Source organism: Marmota marmota, unplaced genomic scaffold (assembly GCF_001458135.2).
Source record: "Marmota marmota marmota unplaced genomic scaffold, marMar, whole genome shotgun sequence".
Classification (NCBI taxonomy): domain Eukaryota; kingdom Metazoa; phylum Chordata; class Mammalia; order Rodentia; family Sciuridae; genus Marmota; species Marmota marmota.
Window position 1 is genome coordinate 26671980 of NW_026000005.1, and position 20782 is coordinate 26692761.

General features: G+C 37.1%; 1 protein-coding gene and 1 long non-coding RNA gene across 8 annotated transcripts in view; one reads left to right on the forward strand and one right to left on the reverse strand.

Moving 5' to 3' along the window:
- The window catches only part of LOC107138649, a 27199-nt gene extending 12614 nt beyond the window's left edge, over positions 1–14585 (forward strand). For 2 of the 5 annotated variants that reach the window (XR_001503024.2, XR_007349455.1), the window contains 4 exons: positions 11340–11407; positions 11701–11946; positions 12616–12723; positions 13485–14585. This is a non-coding gene — a long non-coding RNA (uncharacterized LOC107138649). Of the gene's footprint in view, positions 1–1573; positions 1670–11339; positions 11408–11700; positions 11947–12615; positions 12724–13484 lie in introns of all 5 variants that reach the window. The other 3 variants (XR_007349453.1, XR_007349454.1, XR_007349452.1) reach the window with 3 other exon arrangements.
- Positions 1–20782, reverse strand: part of Plekhm3 (pleckstrin homology domain containing M3) — a 215079-nt gene that overhangs the window by 54409 nt on the left and 139888 nt on the right. For all 3 annotated transcript variants that reach the window (XM_048808417.1, XM_015481316.2, XM_048808416.1), the window contains exon 7: positions 6707–6864. In XM_048808417.1, the coding sequence (XP_048664374.1) occupies positions 6707–6864 (158 nt within the window). The remainder of the gene's footprint in view (positions 1–6706; positions 6865–20782) is intronic.

Here is a 20782-nt window from a genome sequence, read left to right on the forward strand (position 1 = left end):
GTGTTTGTTTTGGAACCATTTACCAACAAAGGAATGTGTCAGGCTGATTAGTGAGAAAGGGTATGTAATGCATGTGTAGCTCAGTCCAGATGGGGGGGCATAATCCAGGTATTCAGTCTGTTTGTCCAAGGTCTCACAAAATCTAAGGCTGAACAAATAGGAACCCCAGGGGGAAAACTATCTTCTGGGTAGTGCTTCCCTCTCCTTCTCTGCTGAAGTTTTGTTCCACCTGCACCCCTTCCTCCCCAAAAGTTTATGCCTGAACACTTACCATAAAACTCTCGGCTCAAGCGGTAGCGCGCTCGCTTGGCATGTGCGGGCCGCTGGGTTCGATCCTCAGCACCACATACAAATACAAATAAAATAAAGATGTTGTGTCCACCGAAAATTAAAAAATAAATATTAAAAAAAAACCACTCTTCAAGAAAACGGCATATTACAATTGGCTCCCCAGAAAAATGGATGAGTCTTTGTAAGGTTGCTGGCAAATCTGGGGTTTAATGTTGTTTTAGGAACACAAGTAAGTGACAACTTTAGGCAAAGCCATCTCCATATTCAGCCCCCATGGAGCCGTCTCCATGTACTGTGCTAACATGGACAAATCAAAGGCAAACAGAGCCACAGAAACATAGTTCTTAATGAACTATTCTAGTTATGCTGAGAAAAATCATGTATCTCAGTGTCTTCTATGGGAAGAAGTGATTCAATACTTCATATAATAAAGCAGGCTCATTCTTTTTATTTTATTTTTTAATTTTTAAATTTATTTTGTAGTTTTTTAGGTGGACACAACATCTTTATTTTATTTGTATGTGGTTCTGAGGATTGAACCCAGTGCCTCACGTGTGCTAGGCGAGCACTCTACCACTTGAGCCACAACCCCAGCCCATGGGCTCTTTCTTTTTAAACAAACCTTTATAAGGTTTCACCACAATCAGGTATTTGAGGATTCATGTGTACATGAAGCTTAAAGAAGGACAGAAAGTGCCAATGCAAAGAACAATGTTCATGCCCCAACAAGCCTAGGTCCTCAGAGGTGGGTGGTATGGATCTGATGAAATGAAAAATGAAAAAGACCAATTCAAAAGGTCAAGGTTGGTGGGAGGAGTCTCTATGTTCTTCAGTGCAAATTGGACAGTTCTGGAGTTTGGCCAGATGGATGAAAGCAATTGGGGCCTAGATGAAGTACCTTAGGAGCCCTTCTTTTTCTGTAAGCTACCTTGATAAAATAGATTTTAAACATGAAAAAGAAGATAAACTCTGTTAGAAACTCACCTGCTATGGTCTTTTCTATGAGGCCCTAATATGGGAAATGTTCTTTAAATGTGTGCAGACTGGAAGTGGTGGCACAGTATGTTAACTCAACTGGTAAGAGTCTGGCGTTAATAAGTGCAAGGTTCTGCATATGCCATCTTTATTTCTCAAAGGAGGAGAGGGAATGACCAACTGTTGTACAGAAAGGAAAACTGACAAGCAATGCTCATTCTGCATCTTTGAACTCTGATGTTTTAAAAAACAACAAACCTTTTTACAAGAGTAACTACTGAACTGCAGATGCCCCTCTAACACACAGGAAGAACCTCACCTCTAATGCCATTCCAAGAGTAAGCGAATATTGCTAGTCTGAGTAGGGGAGGCCGATGCTCCTGCCAGAGAAATACCTTAAGTGGTAAGTCAGTTGTTCCAACCTTATATGTTAAGCTGCAATGTTACTTCAGGCTTTTGCTATGCTTCTCTGTCTTTAGGAATATTTGAAATTCCCTTAGTTAATTAGTTTATTTAAAATGATGAATTTAGATATACTTGAATGAGCTGAACCACATTATAAATGGTTATGGAATGCTTACTATACAGAAGGCACCAAGCTCAATGTTAAGCAAAATTTTATAGGAAACCTCCATTTGAATACAGTCCCAAAGGTTATAGGGTCATAAGCCTTAAAGTGCCATGTTTTCCGAACTGTGGATGACTTGTATGTCATATGAAGAAATCAACAAAGCCAAATGGATCAGGACAGAAAGGATGGAACTGATTTATGATGTTGCAAAGAAAGCTGTGGAGGAAGCAATTTAAGGACTTAAAAAAATAATAAAAAGCCTAAATCCTGGGTCACTTTGTGGATTTATGTGACTTCTTTGCTTGCATTTCATTGTTTTCTTTTATAACTTAGGGCAGTATCAGTCTGTTCTTAAAAGTTAGATCCCTTATTTTTTATTCTCAAGGAGGGCATGTGCTGCTTTTCCTATTTCTTTAGGATGTGGGATTTAGTTGCTGTAACGAAATGTTTATCTCTCCTATCCCTGTGTTTTCCTTGTCCTTCTTTAGAGGGTAAAAACTGGATTAGGATTAAGTGAAACAGTCTTGCAATTCAGGATCTTCCTATTGTATTTAAAATCTTGCAATTTGGATTTGAGATTTTTCTTATTTAGGCTAAACAGAGGTAATTATTTGTGTTTGAAAAGAAAGATATCACAAGGTAAAACTGCTAGCATTATCTTCTAGGGGAGGCTGGTGTGGAGCAACAAATAGGGTTACAGTCAGGGATCCTCAGCTTCGATAGCCAACTGGGCTTCCTAGGGATGTGCAGGAGGTGAGAGCTCGGCCATTCTCTCTGTCACAAAAGTCCTTCCTCCATTTAACATAAGAAAGGCATTTCTTTTCCCATCCCAATGTAACCACGGCTGGTTAGAGTCTGCTCCAAATACAAAAAGTCCCAAGGGAGCAAACGAAGGGACAGTTCAAATGAGCACTTTTATTGGAGGCTACTTTCAAGACAGAGGCACATAATTTTTTCAAATTAATTTTAGCTGGTGTGCTGCGAAAAGGTTTGGAGGCCACAAGTAGAGTGGAAGCAATGACATATAATGGAAAAAGCACAGATTTCAGAGTCAGATGTATTTGGGATCATGTTTTGGCCTTATATCTTGGGGCAGTACTTATATCAGTGTTTTAGACCTCAACTAAAGCTCCTTAAATTTGTTCTTTCTTACCTATGATGCACTTCACTCATGGACAATGAGCCCTTCTTAGAGCTGCAGGCCCACTTCCCTCTGTGCTCCAGCCACACTTTCACAGAACTGCTGATGGCTCATCTGTCCCTCCCTAGACTGCAAACTATTTGTGAGCAAGGAGTGTGCATGCCCACTGTGTCTCCAGCACCTGGACCAATGCTCACACATAATACATTTGATAAATCATTTATTAAAAGAACACATAGTTCTAATACTTGTGAAATGCTTTTTACCCAGATGTAATTATGCTATTCAAATGATATTTGGATCTAAAAGGATATTAAGAATATTTCTGAGGTCATGGAGGTATTGAATTTAGCATATGGTCAAGGACATATGGTAACAAATTCATTACCTCATTCCTAAGATTTTTACATACAGATTTAAAAACATGCTTTAATAGGGAAAAATTCAAATATGTTAAAAAATAGAATAGCATGGTAAATTCCTGTGTACATATCATCTAGCTTTAACAATTATAGATTTATGGCAACTTCTTTCAGTTACATCCATCCCCCCTTACGCATCATCAGATTATTCTGAGTCAAACCTCAGACATTCTATTACTTCATTCATAAAATTTTCAGTTATACACAAATTTTAAAATTTAACCCACTATTCAATTTTATTTATCACAATAATTTAGTTGCTATAACTTTATGGACTTATTTTTTAATCAGCAACTTGGTATTTTTATAAAGGTTTCCTTTAGTAAATCTTTTATTAATATTTCCTTTTGCTTTTTCCCATAGGCCTATATAAACTTCTCCTAGCATTTAACTGGAAACTGAATACCAAGAGGAAGCTTAATTTGAAAAGTATTACCAAACTGGAATTCCAGGGAAGCTGGTCAGAGCTACTTCTGACTCAGATATTTTTTGCAAGCTTAAGGAACTGTGATGGCCAAGGGAGAAGCAGGATTTTAAATTCATATATATTCTCTCCCACTGGGTAAAGATCCCTATCAGCCCAGAGGCATGATAATCTGGTTATTTTGGTGAGAATCCAGTACCTCTAACTACAGCCACAGCTAACTTTGAAAAGTGATTCTTTCTTCTGGTGGTGACTTATAATCACATAAAGTCTTTGAAGATACATATTCTGGAATTTAAACAAACAAAGACAGGAGATAGAGAGTAGCACCTCTGCCCCAGTCAAGGGACAAGTTTTGGAACTGAGGAGTTTAAAAATGTATGTGAAATCCCATGCTCAGATCTTCAGTTTCTACAGTCATTCTCCAATAAAAGGAACCAGGTCTCCTTGGATAGTTGGCTGCATTTTGGACCAGGGCAAGAAACACAAGAGATGAGCATGAGCCTGGAACAGGGTAGTACCAGAAAATAAGAAAATTCTACATAAAAACAACAAAAGAAACCTCAAATAAACAAAAAATGCATTCTAAACAAAAACCCCATAATGAATGTGTCAAAGAGACACAGGAGCCAACTTAGAATGTGAATGGCCAAAGCTGGTGGAATAGTCTGAGCAATGAAGAATTATTGAATAAGCTAAATTAAAGAAAAAAACTGTGCCTGAGTCCATACTGATAAGAATAAACAATTTAAAAATAAATGAGAAAGAAGAGACAAATTTCCCATGCATAAGAATTCCAAATAATTTTGTAACTGCTCTGATCCCAAGAGCATGGAACATAATTCCCCACTAAAGTGCAGGTTGTACACAATGACTTCCTTCCAAAGAGTACAGTATGGAGAAAAGGGGAAGGGAAAGAACTTCACAGTGGAGAAACTTGGAGCAAATACTGCAGGGATCAGTCATGTTGATAGTATGAACCACTGACATGATGTCATGAAAATGGGCACTTTACCTCTGTGGTTTTCCTTTCCAAACCCATAAAACCCAATCTAACTTTAAGAAAAATATCAGACATACGCCAACAGAGGGATTCTATCAAATACTTAACTAGTATGCCTCAAAACTATCAAGGACATCAAAAACAAGTAAAACCTGAGAAATTATCATAGCCAAGAGGAAAGTAAGTAGATGTGACAACTAAATGTAGTATCCTGAAACAGAAAAAGGATATTAGGTAAAAACTAAGGAAGTCTTAAAAAAAAAAAAACTATGACTTTAGCTATTAATATAAAAATATTGGTTCATTAATTGTGACATGTGTTCACAATAATGTAAGATGTTATTAATAGGGGAAACTGTGTATGTGGTATAGGAAAACTCTGTGCTCTTTTTGCAAATCTAAAATTGTTCCAGTGAAGTTTTATTTAAAACTGTCTGCTCAGCTTTGATCTTACAGTAAAAAATTCATATGGACATATTTTCAAAAATTTTGATAGAAAAGTTTAGATTCACATATTTTACAGATACAATTTTGCCACATTATATACCCCCACCTGCCTTCCCCTCATTATTACCATCTTCCATTTCTATGGTAGTGTGGTAAAATTGTTAGAATTAATGCACCAATATGATATATCATTATTAACTAAATTCCACAGTCTAAATAAAGGTTCACTCTGTGTTGTACCGTTCTTTGGGTTCTGACAAAATATAAGGTCATGTATGTACCACTATAGTATCATACAAAGTAGTTTCACTGCCCTAAAAATATGTTTTACCTAGTTACCCCTCCTTAGCCCCATGAAGGGCTGTGCGGTGTACATTTAAAAAAGGCATCTAAACTCTAGACTATGAACTAGAGTATTGGAGGCTGAACTCTGTATTAAGTATTGGAGGCTGAACTCTGTGTGTGTGTGTAAGTGGGTGAGTATGTGTGTGTGTATACATGTATGTTCCTATGTGTTTATGTGTCCATCTTTCCATGTGTGGGGTAACCCAAGTTCCTGAATGTTTACAAATAGTCTTTGGGTTTAAAAAGGAAGCCAAAAGGGCTGATTCAACTCTTACCATCTTAGCTCTACTCTACATGCTTCAGCTTTCCCTGGCTGCCTGCCTCTCCTTCTGTTCTGAACCACAATGTAAGTGAGCCTTGCAGGGTGGGAAATGAGCCATGACATTCATGGCCAAAGAAGCCAGTGCACACACACACAAGCAGTGTGTATTTCTATTATGCTTTGGGAATGAAAGGAAAAGTGATATGTATCATTTTGTGATTCAGGAAAAGCAGTAATAAAAACTCTGACCTCCAGTTAGTGGAGGAAAAAAAAATCATCCATCAATCAAGGGATGTGCTGATGCCCCAGTATTACTTTGGTTAGAAAAATAATCCCACAAAACCCCCACTTTTCTCTCCTTTGGGTCCTAAAACTTTCATCACCATACTGCAGCGCATCTGTAGAGAAAAGCATGTGGTGAGCAGGCATGTTCACCAGGGTCCTCAGTGGTTGTATTTGTAGCAGCTGATCCAGTTTTGGTCTTCCTCTGTGAGGGCAACTTCCACCCTGAAAAGGTGGAGAGGATTCTCCATCCCCAGTCTTCATTCTATATCTGAATCTGAATACTCTTCATTATATAATAAAGACAGACTTAGGTGATGTTTCTTTGCAACTCTGTGATCTTATTCTGGATTAAGGTAGCCAAGACAGGGTTGGAAATAAATACAGAAAACCAAATGGTGAAAAACTTTCTCTAAGAACAAGGGAAACCTGATCCCAGATAAGAGGCAGAGATGTAGTACTTGACTAAAAGTTAGCTGGATCTGACCAAATAAAACAGCAAAACATAGTAAGGGGTGTTTTATAAGATAAGATATTTCATACCTGCTTGTAGAAATATCCTCGAAAGGGTAGAGGATCTCTCCATTGTTACAGATTTCGCAGATGAACCCTTTCTGGCTACAAAGACTGCAGCTGTACACGTGTGAGGTGGCAAATTTAATGACCTTGCCCAAGAACGGAGCCAGCTTTCCCTCTATCACCTGCAGAAAGAGAAATGGAACAGGGAAGCAAATTGTTGAGAACAGAAGACTTACAGACACAGGAAAGGGATTCCTTTCCTTTACACAACAGGAAAACCTCTAATTATAATTTCTCAGCAACTTTGAGGAAGAAAAGACATAGTATTTTTGCTCCAAAAGAACTCGGGTTTAAACCACTGGAAGCTGGAAAATGAAGATGCTGAAGCTTCTTTTGTATTTCTCTTTTTTTATAGTGTGGTTGTAGGGGATTGAGGACCAACAGATGGGAACTCTACTTGAATAGACCAACTTCACAGTTATGGTATTGGTATAAGAGCAGTGTGGTAGGTTTCCTAAAATAGATGGGAAACATATAGGAAAAAGGTGAATGTAGAAGTTTATATGGTACATTTAGTAATACTTTTTCTCTGATAAATCAATGAGATAGTTTTATCATCATCTCCCCCTCAAACACAAAGCAAATGTGGAAAGACAGGTTTCCTTAGCTGCTGGTGAGTACAATAATAGAAAGAGGCTGCAATGTGGCAGTTTGAGGGCCATTTTCAGCCTGTAAAAACAAAACAAAACAAAAACTCCAGTGTTTAAAAATAATGAGCCAATTTGGAGCTGGATGAGGTGGCATATGCCAGTAATCCCACTAACTTGGGAGGCTGAGGCAGGAGGACCACAAATTTAAGGCTTCCTGAGCAAATTAGCAAAAACAAAAAGAAAAAGGGCTAAGGATGTAGCTCAGTAGTAGTTGCCTAGCAGGTGGGAAGCCCTGGGTTCAGTCCCCAGCACTAAAGGAAAAAAAAAGTCAATTTAAAAATTGGGAGATTGCTCATAAAACACAGATTTTTAACCTTCTTTTGAAAAATCACAAGATCTAGCAAAACTACTCTAAATTCTGACCTGATTCTGAGTAGGGGTTGCCTGCTCCCCTAAGCCCCACCAGGCCCTGGTGTCTTGCATATGCTGCTCTTCCACTGTCACCTCACCTGCAAACACCTCTGAGTTTGGAACCCATGGTCAATCAGATCCCTCATCACTGAATTAACTTGATGGGCTTCAAAGACTTCAGCACGTCACACACCAACAAGATAAAAATCTGCCTTTACTCTTCTCTCATTAATGCATAACATGTGGATTTTGATATAAGAAAAAAATGAAGATTAGATTTAATTTAGAAATAGCCGGATGCCTTCTTTCAACTGAATACATAGTTAAAATTATAATTTTACATAGAACATCTGAGGGAAATGTACACCAAGAAATCATAATGTCAAGGTGACTAAGTAGTAGTGACAGGGAATAAAAAATAAAAAACAGAGAAGGTAATCATGCCCTTTACAAAACAATGAAGCTCTACTGCAGCTAGAAACTGAGATAGTTTTTAAACATCAGGATGATGCCACAGTGTTCTCAAATAATCAAAACAATGATAAACTCAGGGCAGCAGAACAAATCAGAGAAGCAATCTGTTACTTTGTATAAAGTTGTGTCTTTGCATTTTTTTTTTGAGAGAGAGAGAGAGAGAATTTTTTAATATTTATTTTTTAGTTTTTGGTGGACACAACATCTTTATTTTATTTTTGTGTGGTGCTGAGGATCGGACCCAGGGCCCCACGCATGCCAGGCGAGCGTGCTACGGCTTGAGCCACATCCCCAGCCCATGTTTTTGCATTTTTAAAAACAATTAATTAACAACATTATTTTTGCACTAAAATGCAGAAAATGAACAGAAAAAAATCAAGTTAACAGCTTTTTAAGAGTGGAATTATTTTCCTTAACAAGTAGGGTAGAAAATATCTTAGCTGATTTTGGAGTCAGACAAGTGTTTTCCACCATTATTCAACTTATTCTTGCCTCCATAACTTTAGGAAGCTGAGGATAGACCTCCTTTCATTTCTCTTCTTTGTGGATCAATGACTCTGATAAACCCCAGTTTTAGGCATGCTCCTTATGACACATGACACATGCTTTCTAAGAAATAACCACTAACAAATCATATGCCTAACCACCATTAAACACTTCCCAATGTGTCATGGAGTAATTTCTAAATTGTGGTAATGATACTTCAGGTTGAATTTAGTTTTCTTATTTTACTCCACTCTAAACAACCAAGGTTAATGACTCATTTAAAGAGAGACACCAAAATTTTTGAAGAGTATGGAAACCAAGTGAGTAAAGAGGAGGAGAGAAGCTGGGCGTAATGGGGCATGCCTGTAATCCTAGTGGCTTGGAAGGCTGAGGCAGGAGGATGGCAAATTCAAGGCCAGCCTCAGCGAAAGTGAGGTGCTAAGCAACTCAGTGAAACCCTGTTTCTAAATAAAATACAAAATAGGACTAGGGATGTGGCTTAGTGGTTGAGTGCCCCTGAGTTCAATTCCTGGTACTCTACCCCCTGCCCCCCCATAAAAAGAGGATAAGAGAAGACCTTGAGGAAGACATGAGAGTTTTCACGTGGATATAAAGGAGGACTGAGCATCTTGTCATGAAGCTTTTTCTCTACCCTGAAAGAAGGTTTCACTGGGGCAAAGTGTATGAACATTTTGAAGGCTCTTGTAATATTTCACCAACTATACACTGCCATTTCCTATCTAGGGATTTTAGTGAATTTTTTGAAAATTAATTTGAGGATTTCTATCTTTATAATAGTCTATCAGAGAACCTGCTACATGTCTGTATTTTATTAAAACTTCATTTATTATTACTTAATATAAACCAGTTTTGTTCCTTGCATACCATTCCCATGTATTATGTAGGTTCTTTCAAGGTTAACCCTTTTGAATAATATTTTTATTAGCTTTTGCTGGGATATTAGAACATCTTGACATATGTGTTCATCTTATACATGACCATATTATTTCATTTTCATCAATGGTAATAATTTTTAGGTGATTTTCTTGGGTATTATGAAAACAAAAAATGGATTCCTTCCTTTTTAATACTATGCCTCTTGCTTAAGCTTTATGTCATATTGCATGATTTATGGCTTCTAAAACAATATTAAGTGACAATAATAGTGTTAGTGGTTGTTCTTGTTATTTCATTGAGAGTCAAATTTAAAGTATGAAGTCTACTGTGAATGACTCATTTTCTCCACCAAATATCCTGTCATTTACCATGTTATTGATTTCTTCTCCCTCTTTTAAGTAACAGCTTTATAGACAGATAATTCATATATCATACAATTCAATTATTCAAAATCTAAAATTTAGGGCTGGGGATGTAGTTCAAGGTAAAACACTTGTCTAACATGTTTGAGGCCTTGGGGTTGAACCCCAGCACTGTAAAACAAACAAAACACCCCCCTAATCAGAAAACAAAAAATCTCTCCAAACCCTACAACTCAATTATCCTTAGTTTATTCATAACTATATCACTAGAATCAGTTTTAGACATTTCACCAACTTTCTTCTAAACCCCCACACATATTAGTAATTACTCCCCATCTTTCCCTGCCCTTTCTTTTTCTATAAATTTGCCTAGTTAATATAAATAGAATCATACAACATGTGGTATTTTTATGGTATTTTTTCAGTGTTTCCACTGTAAGTCTCTTTTTTTTTTCCATCCTACCCAATCCTCTTATTACCCATCTCTAGATTAATGAGATAATCTAGTTTTATACATCACTTTCATCATATACCATCTTTTCTCTCAAGGCTTTGGTGAATTATTGTTTTTTCACTAATAAAAACTCTTCCACATTCATTTCATAAAATTTTACTGAGTTACAATGTCTCAAACACCTGATTCAAGGATAAATGGCACAAAACTGGGATTTATGTTTTGCTTGGTGTGCAAGAGTCTCCGTAAGTTGACTCTACACTATTGATCCCAACTTATTTTCCATTTTTCAAAAACTCATCTTGTGTTGTAAGCAAAATTTCCCTGCACAAAGTATGCTTTCTCTTGCTCCTGAGCCCTTATTCATGTCATCTCTTCTATTGACAGTTTTACTTCTTAAAACTCATTTAAATTTTACATAGGCTTCATGGCTTAGGTCTATTCTGGTTTGATCTGAAAAGCTATCTTTGGCTACTTCAGCTCCATGGACCTTTTATGCTTATCCTTATTTACTTTCACATCAAAATATTTAATTTTGCTGTTTTGTGCTCTGTTCTATTATTTAATATGTGAGTGATTTGCTTATCCAATCATATTGACCATACAAAAATAATGAGTTTTGACCATTTGTACCTACAAACCTGGAAAATTTACATGGGGCAACTAAAGGAAAGTAAATTGCTTGAAGGGAAAGAGTCCCTCCCTGTCAGTTCTCGTTGACTAACCCAGAATGCCTTTCTGTCCCTTCCCTTAGCTGTTGGCAGTCATATTTTGGGGTTATCTTTGTGTCACAGCATTTTCAGTCACTGTGTTATATGGTTTAGGGAGAAGCATAAACAGTGCCTGGACCAGGTGGCAGATCACTTATTTAGGAATCCTTTTTGCTTCTTCATACTTGATTAATTGCTTTTCTTATTTGTCAGCTTAAGTTGGTGGCCGGGTTCCACATGGCTAAAGTTGCTGGAATATTTTCTTTCTCTAGAAAACTGAGGTAATATTCTTAAATTTATTTTAGAAATTACAAACATTCCTTTAATATTATAGAAAGGAAAATGTTATAATTTTCCAGGGATAAGATATTTAAAAGGCTTAAATCTTGTCTCTGAATATGACTATTGGTGGCACTAGGAATAGAATCCAGTTATTTTGGTTTCTGGTCTAGAAGTTTCATCATTATGAAAAGTGGGCTCAGGTATGTTATTTCCTAGGTTTTGTTTTTAAATAAGGTATATCTTTATTTTGGTTGAATCCTCAAAAATAAATCAATTGTCATTTCTTCCACAGCTTCCCCTCCACTGCTAATAACCTTGTACTATTCATGCCAACTTCCTAACCTTAAGGTTAAGTGCTGATGAAGAGCCACCCCTAGCAAGAGGGCAGCTTCAAATAAGACCAAAGCTCAAGGAGACTAATACCATCAGGTTCCAACTGAGAATGAAGAATAGAAAAGAGCCGTTGGATCTGGATATTGACAATTGGTGGGGCAAAGTCCAACAGGGTCTCCTGGCCAAGAACACAGCTATGAGAAAGGTCAGAAGGTGGACACAGCTCTGTCCACCCTAAGCTGGTATGCCTCACGAGAGTGACAGCAGTCCACTATAGCCAGAATGGTGGTGGGGGGATCCTTCTGATTAGGTATCCATGCTAGGTTTGACCCCGGGGATTCTAATATCACTGAGAAAAAGCCAGGACTGAGCAAGGCAAAATAAACCACCTCCTTAATAAAACTGGCCAAAACCTGTTTTCTTTTTTCTTTTTTTTAAAGGCATAGACATAATCATAGGTCAGTTTATGCTTCTCAACAACTTAGGTGTATTTTCCAGTGCATGATAGTTTGACTCATTAAAGTCTCCTAAAGAGGCTGACATTAAAGGTCTTTCAATACCCCATCAGAACTTGGTTGTCTCTGGGAAGCAATGGAGGCAAGTGGAATAAGCAAGCTGACTTCAGTACAAATTCTAGTTCATCAATTTTCCAGCTGTGAGACTTAGGGAAGTTATTTAACCTCTTTGGGCCTCAGTTTTGTCAACTGAAAAACTAGGATAATATCCACCTTGCAGGGGCAAGGGAAGGATCAGATTCAATGTACTGAAAACACCAAGCACAGTGTCTGACTTAGAGCAAGTGGTCAATAAATAATGGCTTATTACTAACAATCCAAATAGAAAATTTCTATGACTTGTTCATTTCTCCTTGCAGACACTTGAGATTTATAGTGAATACGAAAACAAAGTATGAACTTCGTCTGTCATTATTTTAAAGGCATCAAGTTGTTATACAGTTTGGATGACATCTGTAGAAATTAAGGTAAAGCCATCTAATCCATTTCCCTGGTATTGCTGTAAATAAGAGAACAGAGTTTGGACAAACATGCTTTGGCCAAGGCCAGAATGCTGGAGGGATACACTTAGCACATCTCAAACCTGACTGGAATCACTAGTGTAAGATAACATTTTAGCAACACCTGGAAATTGTCCTTGTTATTCCTTTCCTGTTTGTAATCAAATTAGTCACAGGTTAATATAACTTTATAACAACCAATCAAATGATGGAATAATACTTCATCTTTAGCATTAGAAGGCTGGTAGTTTTAGTTAACCAGACTGGTAAACTGGATTGGTCATGAGCGATGGAGAAATAGACCTCTGAGATGATATTATTTCTCCATTTATTTTTCCCAAAGTACATGACTATACAAACAAAATCACAACAAAGTAATTAGCAGAAAACACATGTAGTCCCCACCCCATCTCCTCTGCCCCCTGCTCTCAACCTCCTCCGCCTTTCCCATATACCAAACTGTCTATCTCCTTGAGCAAAAGGTAAATGTCCAAATTGGAGTAAAAGGGTTTGTTTCTGTTTTCCATTAACTTAACTTCTTATCCTAAAGAAGGTACCAGTTTGATTCATTTACTTGGGGAATGTGCATATAGGACTATTTCAGAGATGTCAAACTGACTGGGTGTTTAAAGAATATACGTTCCATTTGTAATTTAAAATTATATCATCACAATTGTGGGACAAGGACAAAATGAGCATCAAGCTGATATCTTCTTCCATCATTTCAGGTACTTCCAGAACTCCAGGGACTGACAAATATCACCTTCCACAATCCAGTCAGCTGATATACCAAATATGCTTATTCTTCCTGTGCAAAAGCTGCCTGGTTGAACTTCCAGCCTGGGGATACACATTTTTCCCCCTTTTCTATTCTGGTCAAGATGGTCAGCATTGGAATTTGAGGCCTATGGCTTTCTTGCAGACTAAGACAACAGACTTTATTTGATTTACTTTCTTGCACACCAATCAAAAATTACAATTAAGTTAAAAAATAACCTAGTGCTGCCTTCTCCAAACCACAGTTTCAGAAACAGCTGCTTATTACTCATGTGTGGCACCAGGAAATTGCAGTGTCATGTTCGAGGTCTGCAGCCAATAGAGCTTTGTGGGCTCGGGAAAAGGGCACAAATGATTCTTTTATGTTGGTTTACCTTCACTCCCTTGGCACCACCACAAAATTCAAAATCTACAGGGGAAAGGAAACAGAGCACTAGTAACTTGGACCAGAAAAAAAGAACAGAAAAGGCTCTTTCTCATCACATTTCTTTATGCATTGGCTAATTCCCTTCCTCTGATTTGTCAAGTTACCTTCCATTTCAAAATGAGTCATTGTGTAACATCTAGATTTTGGACAACTGGGGAGAATACTCAGATGAAGACGCTGCTGCACTTGACAAATGGCTCCTTCTCTAAAAGTCTAACCAAAAGACTCAATTTATGTTGAACAAAGCCACCTGGCACTCACTAGGAACATGTCAGCTTGATGTAATGGCAGAACCAATATTGCCACACACTGTGAAATAATTTCCAGTATAATTACATTTGCTTACCTAGACAACCATGAAAGCTTGCAGTTTGTCTCTGTGTGCCATTTCTCAGCATAATTAGGTAGACAGAGTAATGTCTAGTCAGTAAGGCCAGGTGAGTTCACGGGAAGTTGGGAAAAATGAGCCCATGGATTCTGCTCAAGTGTGAAAACCCTCACACACACTACATCCTCTGTGTGTACCCTCATTCAATTCTAAAGTACAATCCTTCCATTCACAAATTGTTAAAAATAGAAAATAAAAAGCATACCACCAAAAGTTTATGAGATACTTCTACTTTTTTAAAAAATATTTTGTTAGTTGTCAATGGATTTTATTTTATTTATTTATATGCAGTACTGAGAATTGAACCCAGTGCCTCACACATGCTAGCAAGTGCTCTACCACTGAGCCACAACCCCAGCCCTTCTATTTCAATAAGTTGATTCAAACTCCATTTTCTCATAATTTTCCTTTGAGCTTCTTATCATAGCTCAATGTTGGGAATGTTTGTACATAAATACAAACTATGTCTTCTCTAATTAACGTCTCTCCATTTCTCCCTATCCATTTTGGGTCAGCTGAATAGGACTTAGATTTTGGTTACTCAAGCTCTGTGCTGAGGATTGAGATGTCAGCAATGAGCTCTTACCTGATCTTGTAGATGTGACAACTTCTACTAAGGCTTTGGAAGCTGTGTGATAAGCTAAGTGGTTTAATATAACAGGGTAGACCTGTGAGTGGCCATGACCATTCCTGTCATATTATGTTTTGTTTCCTACTGGAAACTATCTGAAGGGATAAAAGTTTAAGGAATTTCAATTTCAATTTTTTCAGTGGTTAGAATGGCAAAGATGGAGCCAGTGTGTGAAGTTCTTATTCAGAAAAAATACATGGAATGGGACTTATTTCAGTTTTTCTGCACTTAAGTGCCTCAAGGGGTGTGGCTCAGGTAAGCAATAACTCCACAGAACTTTAATGAAGCACCTACAAAGACTAAAGACAATAATGTGGTTCACATATTCTGAGCCCAAAACAGGTCATATGGTCGGATACAGGTGCGTATGTATCATATATGGGGAAACAGATTTAAATGATTCAAATTGAGACAGTTCCACAAAATTCCCAAGAATGATCAGAATTTTGCTTCTCTGTTGGGTTAATTAGTATATCTTTGAAAGAAATTTAATTTGTCTTTATTATTCATTTTGGCTCTAGTTATGGCATTACTGATTCAATGACTAGTAAACGAGAAAAAGCCCCAAGTATGTGTGTGTGTGTGTGTGTGTGTATTTCTTAACTCAGTTTCCTTTTTGATGTATGAAAACACTGAGGCCCAGAGAGGTGATGGAGCTGCCTCAGATCGCCCAGCAGGTCGGTGATAGACCCTCACTTTCCCTTTTAAGAACCCCTCACTACTAGGAAGGACCTATTCCAAGAGCATCTGGGGTCAGTGTGCAGCCCAGTTTTGGATCAATTCAGGAATTCTGAGGTCACTGTGTGCCTACTGACTTACCATGTAAAGATGGAGAATTTCTAAGACTGTCTCTGTTGCAGGATGGGCAACCCAGGCAGGCCCATGTGTACCCCCACAGGTTTGATCTGAACTGGATGCGCCATTGGCTTACAGAAAGATAGTGTAAGAATTCTCTGAAATGGTCACATCTTGTGCATTTTTTGGACTATAGTGATGATCTTAGGTAGTATCTTAGTGGTTGAATTACTTGGGAGTTGCATAAAGCAACCCAAAATTTGTGACAAAAATAGACTTGCTATCAACTTAAATCCTAATGTATTTACCAAAACTGGAGAAGGAACTTTATTAAAAAGAGATGCAACTAGTTGGAAAAAACAAGGCAAAAGAAAGCAACTCTGCATACACATGAATATGGGAGAAAGATAGCTTCTCAGAAAGGACTTCAGTGGTGGCCAAGGTGAGACATCTTAACAGAGCCTGCTTTTAAAGAGATAGAGAATAGAAGAAAAACAAAAGCAACACTGATCCTATAAGGGAATGAACCATAAGAATCAGGAAACATGAAGACCAAAAGCAAAGAAGGGAAGGAGCTGTAGGGAAAGAAGTTATGAAGACCAGAGAAAGAATATACAGATGCTCCTGAAGAGAGAGAAAAAAGGTTGCAGCCAACTGAGATTTGAAATGGGAGTTAGAAATCTTGGTTTCTGATGGGTGCAGTGGCACATGCCTATAATTTCATTGATTCCGGAGGCTGAGGCAGGGGGACTGCAAATTTGAGGCTAGCCTCAATTTAGTAAGACCCTGTTTCAAAATAAAAAGTGAAAAGGGGCTATAGCTCAGTGGTAAAGCATCCCTGAGTCAAATCCCTAGTACAAAAAAAAAAAAAAAAAGGAGACAGAGAGAGAGAGGGAGCCGAGAGAAAGAAATCTTGGTTTCTATTCTCAGTCATGTCCTGAGTAAAGCTGTATGACCCTTTCTTTTTTCTTTTCTTTTTTTTTAATATGACCTTTCTTGTAGGTCACATAACTTCTCCATGCCTCAGTTTCCTCATTTACAAAATAAAGTGATTGTGCTAAGTCATTCAAAACTAACTGATCAATAAGGATCCCTTTCAGCTTGAACATTCTATGATTTTATGATTAATGAACAGAGAAAACATCAAAAGAAGTCATTGAATAGCCCTAGGAATGTAGAAAGGGAATATCTGGGGAGACAGATAAAAGGTGAGTTTAACCAGACTAATTAGAAGATACCCCAGGAAATTTTTAACAGAAGTGAAATAATGTCACCAGCTTTTTATTCCCCTGCTTGCTGAGTGCCATTCAAAGAGGGAAGTAAGGCCTTTTAGGTATCATCCCCTCACAGGTGTGCAACCAGATATCAGTTTTCCTCGGAAAATCTCTTCCTCTCATCAATGCATTTAATTAGTCAATGTTTAGATAGCACTTTGGGGATAAAAAGTACAATATAAGCACTCAACATTATTAGTACTTAACAGCTTTTATGGGAACAGCATTGACTGAGATTAAGTGAGAAGCTAAAGTGAATTCCAGGCTAGAAGGCTATGGTCTGAGAAACTGCCAGGTCACTGATGAAGAAAAGCAAATCCTGCGCATAAACTGAAATAGGTGCTCTTATTAGCTTGCATTCCATTGCCTAAGACTGTTGGTCATCTTTATTTTTTGCCTGAAGGTGTTAACAAGTAGTAAACACCACTCACAACACAGCGCTGGTTATGATTCCACAATCTTGTTTTTCTAGACTAGTATCTGGAGTGCTATGGGTGTTCCTATATCTGGGCATGTGTAGAACCCAGGATATAGATTCAAATATGTAGGAATTTTGTGTACAATAAAGTGGGTACAGACACATTATTTAATAAATGTTATTGGGCAACTGGTTACCCATCAGGGGAAAAACTAAAGCTGAATTCCTTATTTGTGTCATAAAAATTGTAATTCCTAATTAACTGAAGATTTCTTTACAAATAGAAAGTCATATAGGTATTTTTAAATTAAAAAGTAGATAAAATATTAGAAAAACATTTATGAGAAATAGACATTTTATAATATTAGAAGCTACATGAGTGATAAATGTGAATATGAAGTAAAAATTAGTAAAGACAAAATACCACTTACAACATACAATGATAAAAAATGCCTATTTTTCCTATTTATATGAAGTGCTAATTTCATTAATATACAAAGCGCTCTTTCAAATTAATAAGAAAAAGACCAACAATATAATTTTAAAACAGGCTACATAGGTAATTCACAACAATTACAAATCTGATAGCAATATAAAAAAGATTCGATAGTGGTATGTGCAATGCAAATTATATATTTCTACAATCATGCTTTGTAGAGCTGTCATTGTGTATTTTACAATTTGAACACTTATAAAAGTGACAATTGATATTTGTTATTTAAAAATTAAATACAGAAGTGTGTGTGTGTGTGTGGTGCATGCGTATGTTTGTGGTACTTCACATATACTAGGCGAGCACTCTACCACTGAGCTACAACCCCAACCCCAGAATTACATATTTTTCCAAGAATTATATTTTTAAAGTCTGTTCTGTCTCCTGCATCTCATTCTACAGAAGTACTTTTTTTAACTATGGAAAAATTGAAATTAAAACAACCATATTAAGTTATTTTTATTAAATAGGCTAAAATTAAAAATATTAATATACAAAATTAATATAAGTACAGGAAAAGATACTGTCAAGATACTCAGGGGAGGTACAAAACTAGTTCCATCTTTTCAGAAAGAAACTGGCAGTGTCTATCAAACTGCAAAGCAAGCATACCCTTTGACCTTGCAGTCTTAGTTTAATGAATTAACACTAGACACAGTCACATAACACACAGGGAGATGTAGAGGTATTCACAGCGGTATAGCTCCTAACAAAGGCACTGGGTAAACCTGCAAGAGGTTAAAATGAACCCAGAGGTTTAAGTTACCAAACTTAACTTATCCAACTAAACCTAAGTCACCTTACGTATAAATTAACTCTATACTATATAGCTGATAAAAAGAATGAGGTAAATTTTTCTGTGTACTGAATGTGTATATATGCCAAATATCCACAGTATATTGTTAAGTAGAAAGGTCAAGTCAGAGAAGGTAGTAAAGTTTAATTCCACCAAAAACCAGTATTTGTAAATGTTAAGAAATGTCTGGAGAGACATAAAATGGCTACAAAAAAACTACCTCTGTAGAATGAGATGTAGGAGAGAGAACAGACTATAAAAATATAATTCTGGAAAAATATGTAATTCTGGGGTTGGGGTTGTAACTCAGTGGTAGAGTGCTTGCCTAGCATATGTGAAGTACCACAAACACACACACACACACACACACACACACACGCACACATACACTCTTCTGTATTTAATTTTTAAATAACAAATATCAATTGTCACTTTTATAATAATAAGTGTTCAAATTGTAAAATACACAATGACAGCTCTACAAAGCATGATTGTAGAAATATATAATTTGCATTGCACATATGTAAACATTATAAAAATGTTTAAAAAACCCTTCATTTTTGTTCTCTTATAACCTATGTTTTCACTTTTTCCTAATAACATATTTATTTTCACAAAATTTCCTTTCAGCAAATCTGTCATGATTACATCAGTCCTGATGTTTGTATCTAAGGAGACCTGCCTGCCTTATCAGTTTTTTTACTTATGAGTTTTTCAAGTTTGGAAGGTAACATTGCCTATTCAATTAGAATGACATATAAGAAATGCAAAGCATCAACAGCCATATCTAATACCAGGCAATTTAAAGTTGGATTTGTTTACATAATTATCACTGAATTCTAGACATTTAATCTTATCTTTCTAAATACTAGACTGGGAGTTAGTAAGTAAGCAATCGGCTGGGATGAATATTGTGTTTTCTAATAATTCACTTAAATATTTAAAAAATGTCTTCTACCAGCTAAGATCCAGCTTTGCTGGGCCAGTGTTTTTTCCTTCTTGCCCTAGTCAGAGATGACCTATTCTCAGTGGCTCCATGGCCTCAAGCACATTACTTGATCTAGATCACCTGGTTGGTCTGATAAGTTGTACCAGTTTCAGACTATGTTTTTTAATGAACAGTAAAAGGAGGAGAAACCGTATTGGTATCAGATTTTGAAATTCATTTCCCCTCCATTGAGAGGTTACAATATTTCTGTGCAGGGGAAGTACGTTACCTGATTCCAAACTAAGTTTTACCACTTAGTCTGATGTTAATCCAAGAATAAGTCAATGTACAGACTGTCTTGCACTAGACTTCGTCTGAAGAAAGAAATGAAAACCTTGGTTTTACAACAGGGGGACATGCAAAGATAAGATAAGGTTCAAAGTGAAAAGCATTTTGAATATCATTCCCACCTGGGACATGTTCAGAGGTTTGGTAAAAATCTAAATAGAAAAGGGTCCTATTTAGGAAGGAAGCCAGTGGGTAGCCAATTAGGGGCGGACAGTCTGTGACTCAGTCTAGCACCTAATGTCCTTAGACAGTTCCAAGTGTCTGTCTGTTACCCCTTGAGCACCTCTGCACAGGGCCAGGAGAGATGGTTGTCATTCAGGTTCATTGGCTACTGTTGGTAGCTCTAGCAAAGGGTAATCTCTCAATCAGGACAGCATTTTGTATGAGTTGTAGAGGTTTCAGTGTTCCTTGTGTTCCCTGTCCACTTTCATTGTGGGAAACTGAAGAAAGATTTTACTAAGTCCATCACAGTTCATTTTCTTTAGTGAAGAGCTTAGCTAACTGAAACCCCAAGCAGTTAGTTGTGGACTAGCTTATGTAAACGAGGAGAAAACATTCATTGGTTACTTCTTTTTTAAGTTAAAGTGCACATTTTCCTCCTTCACCCCCACCACCTTTCAGTGATTGGGTTTAAACACAGGCCTCACATATGCTAGGCAAGTGCTCAACCACTGAGCTATACCCACAGCCCAAGTGCACGAATCTTAAGGATACATCTCAATGAATTAATTATAAGATGTACATGTAAAAC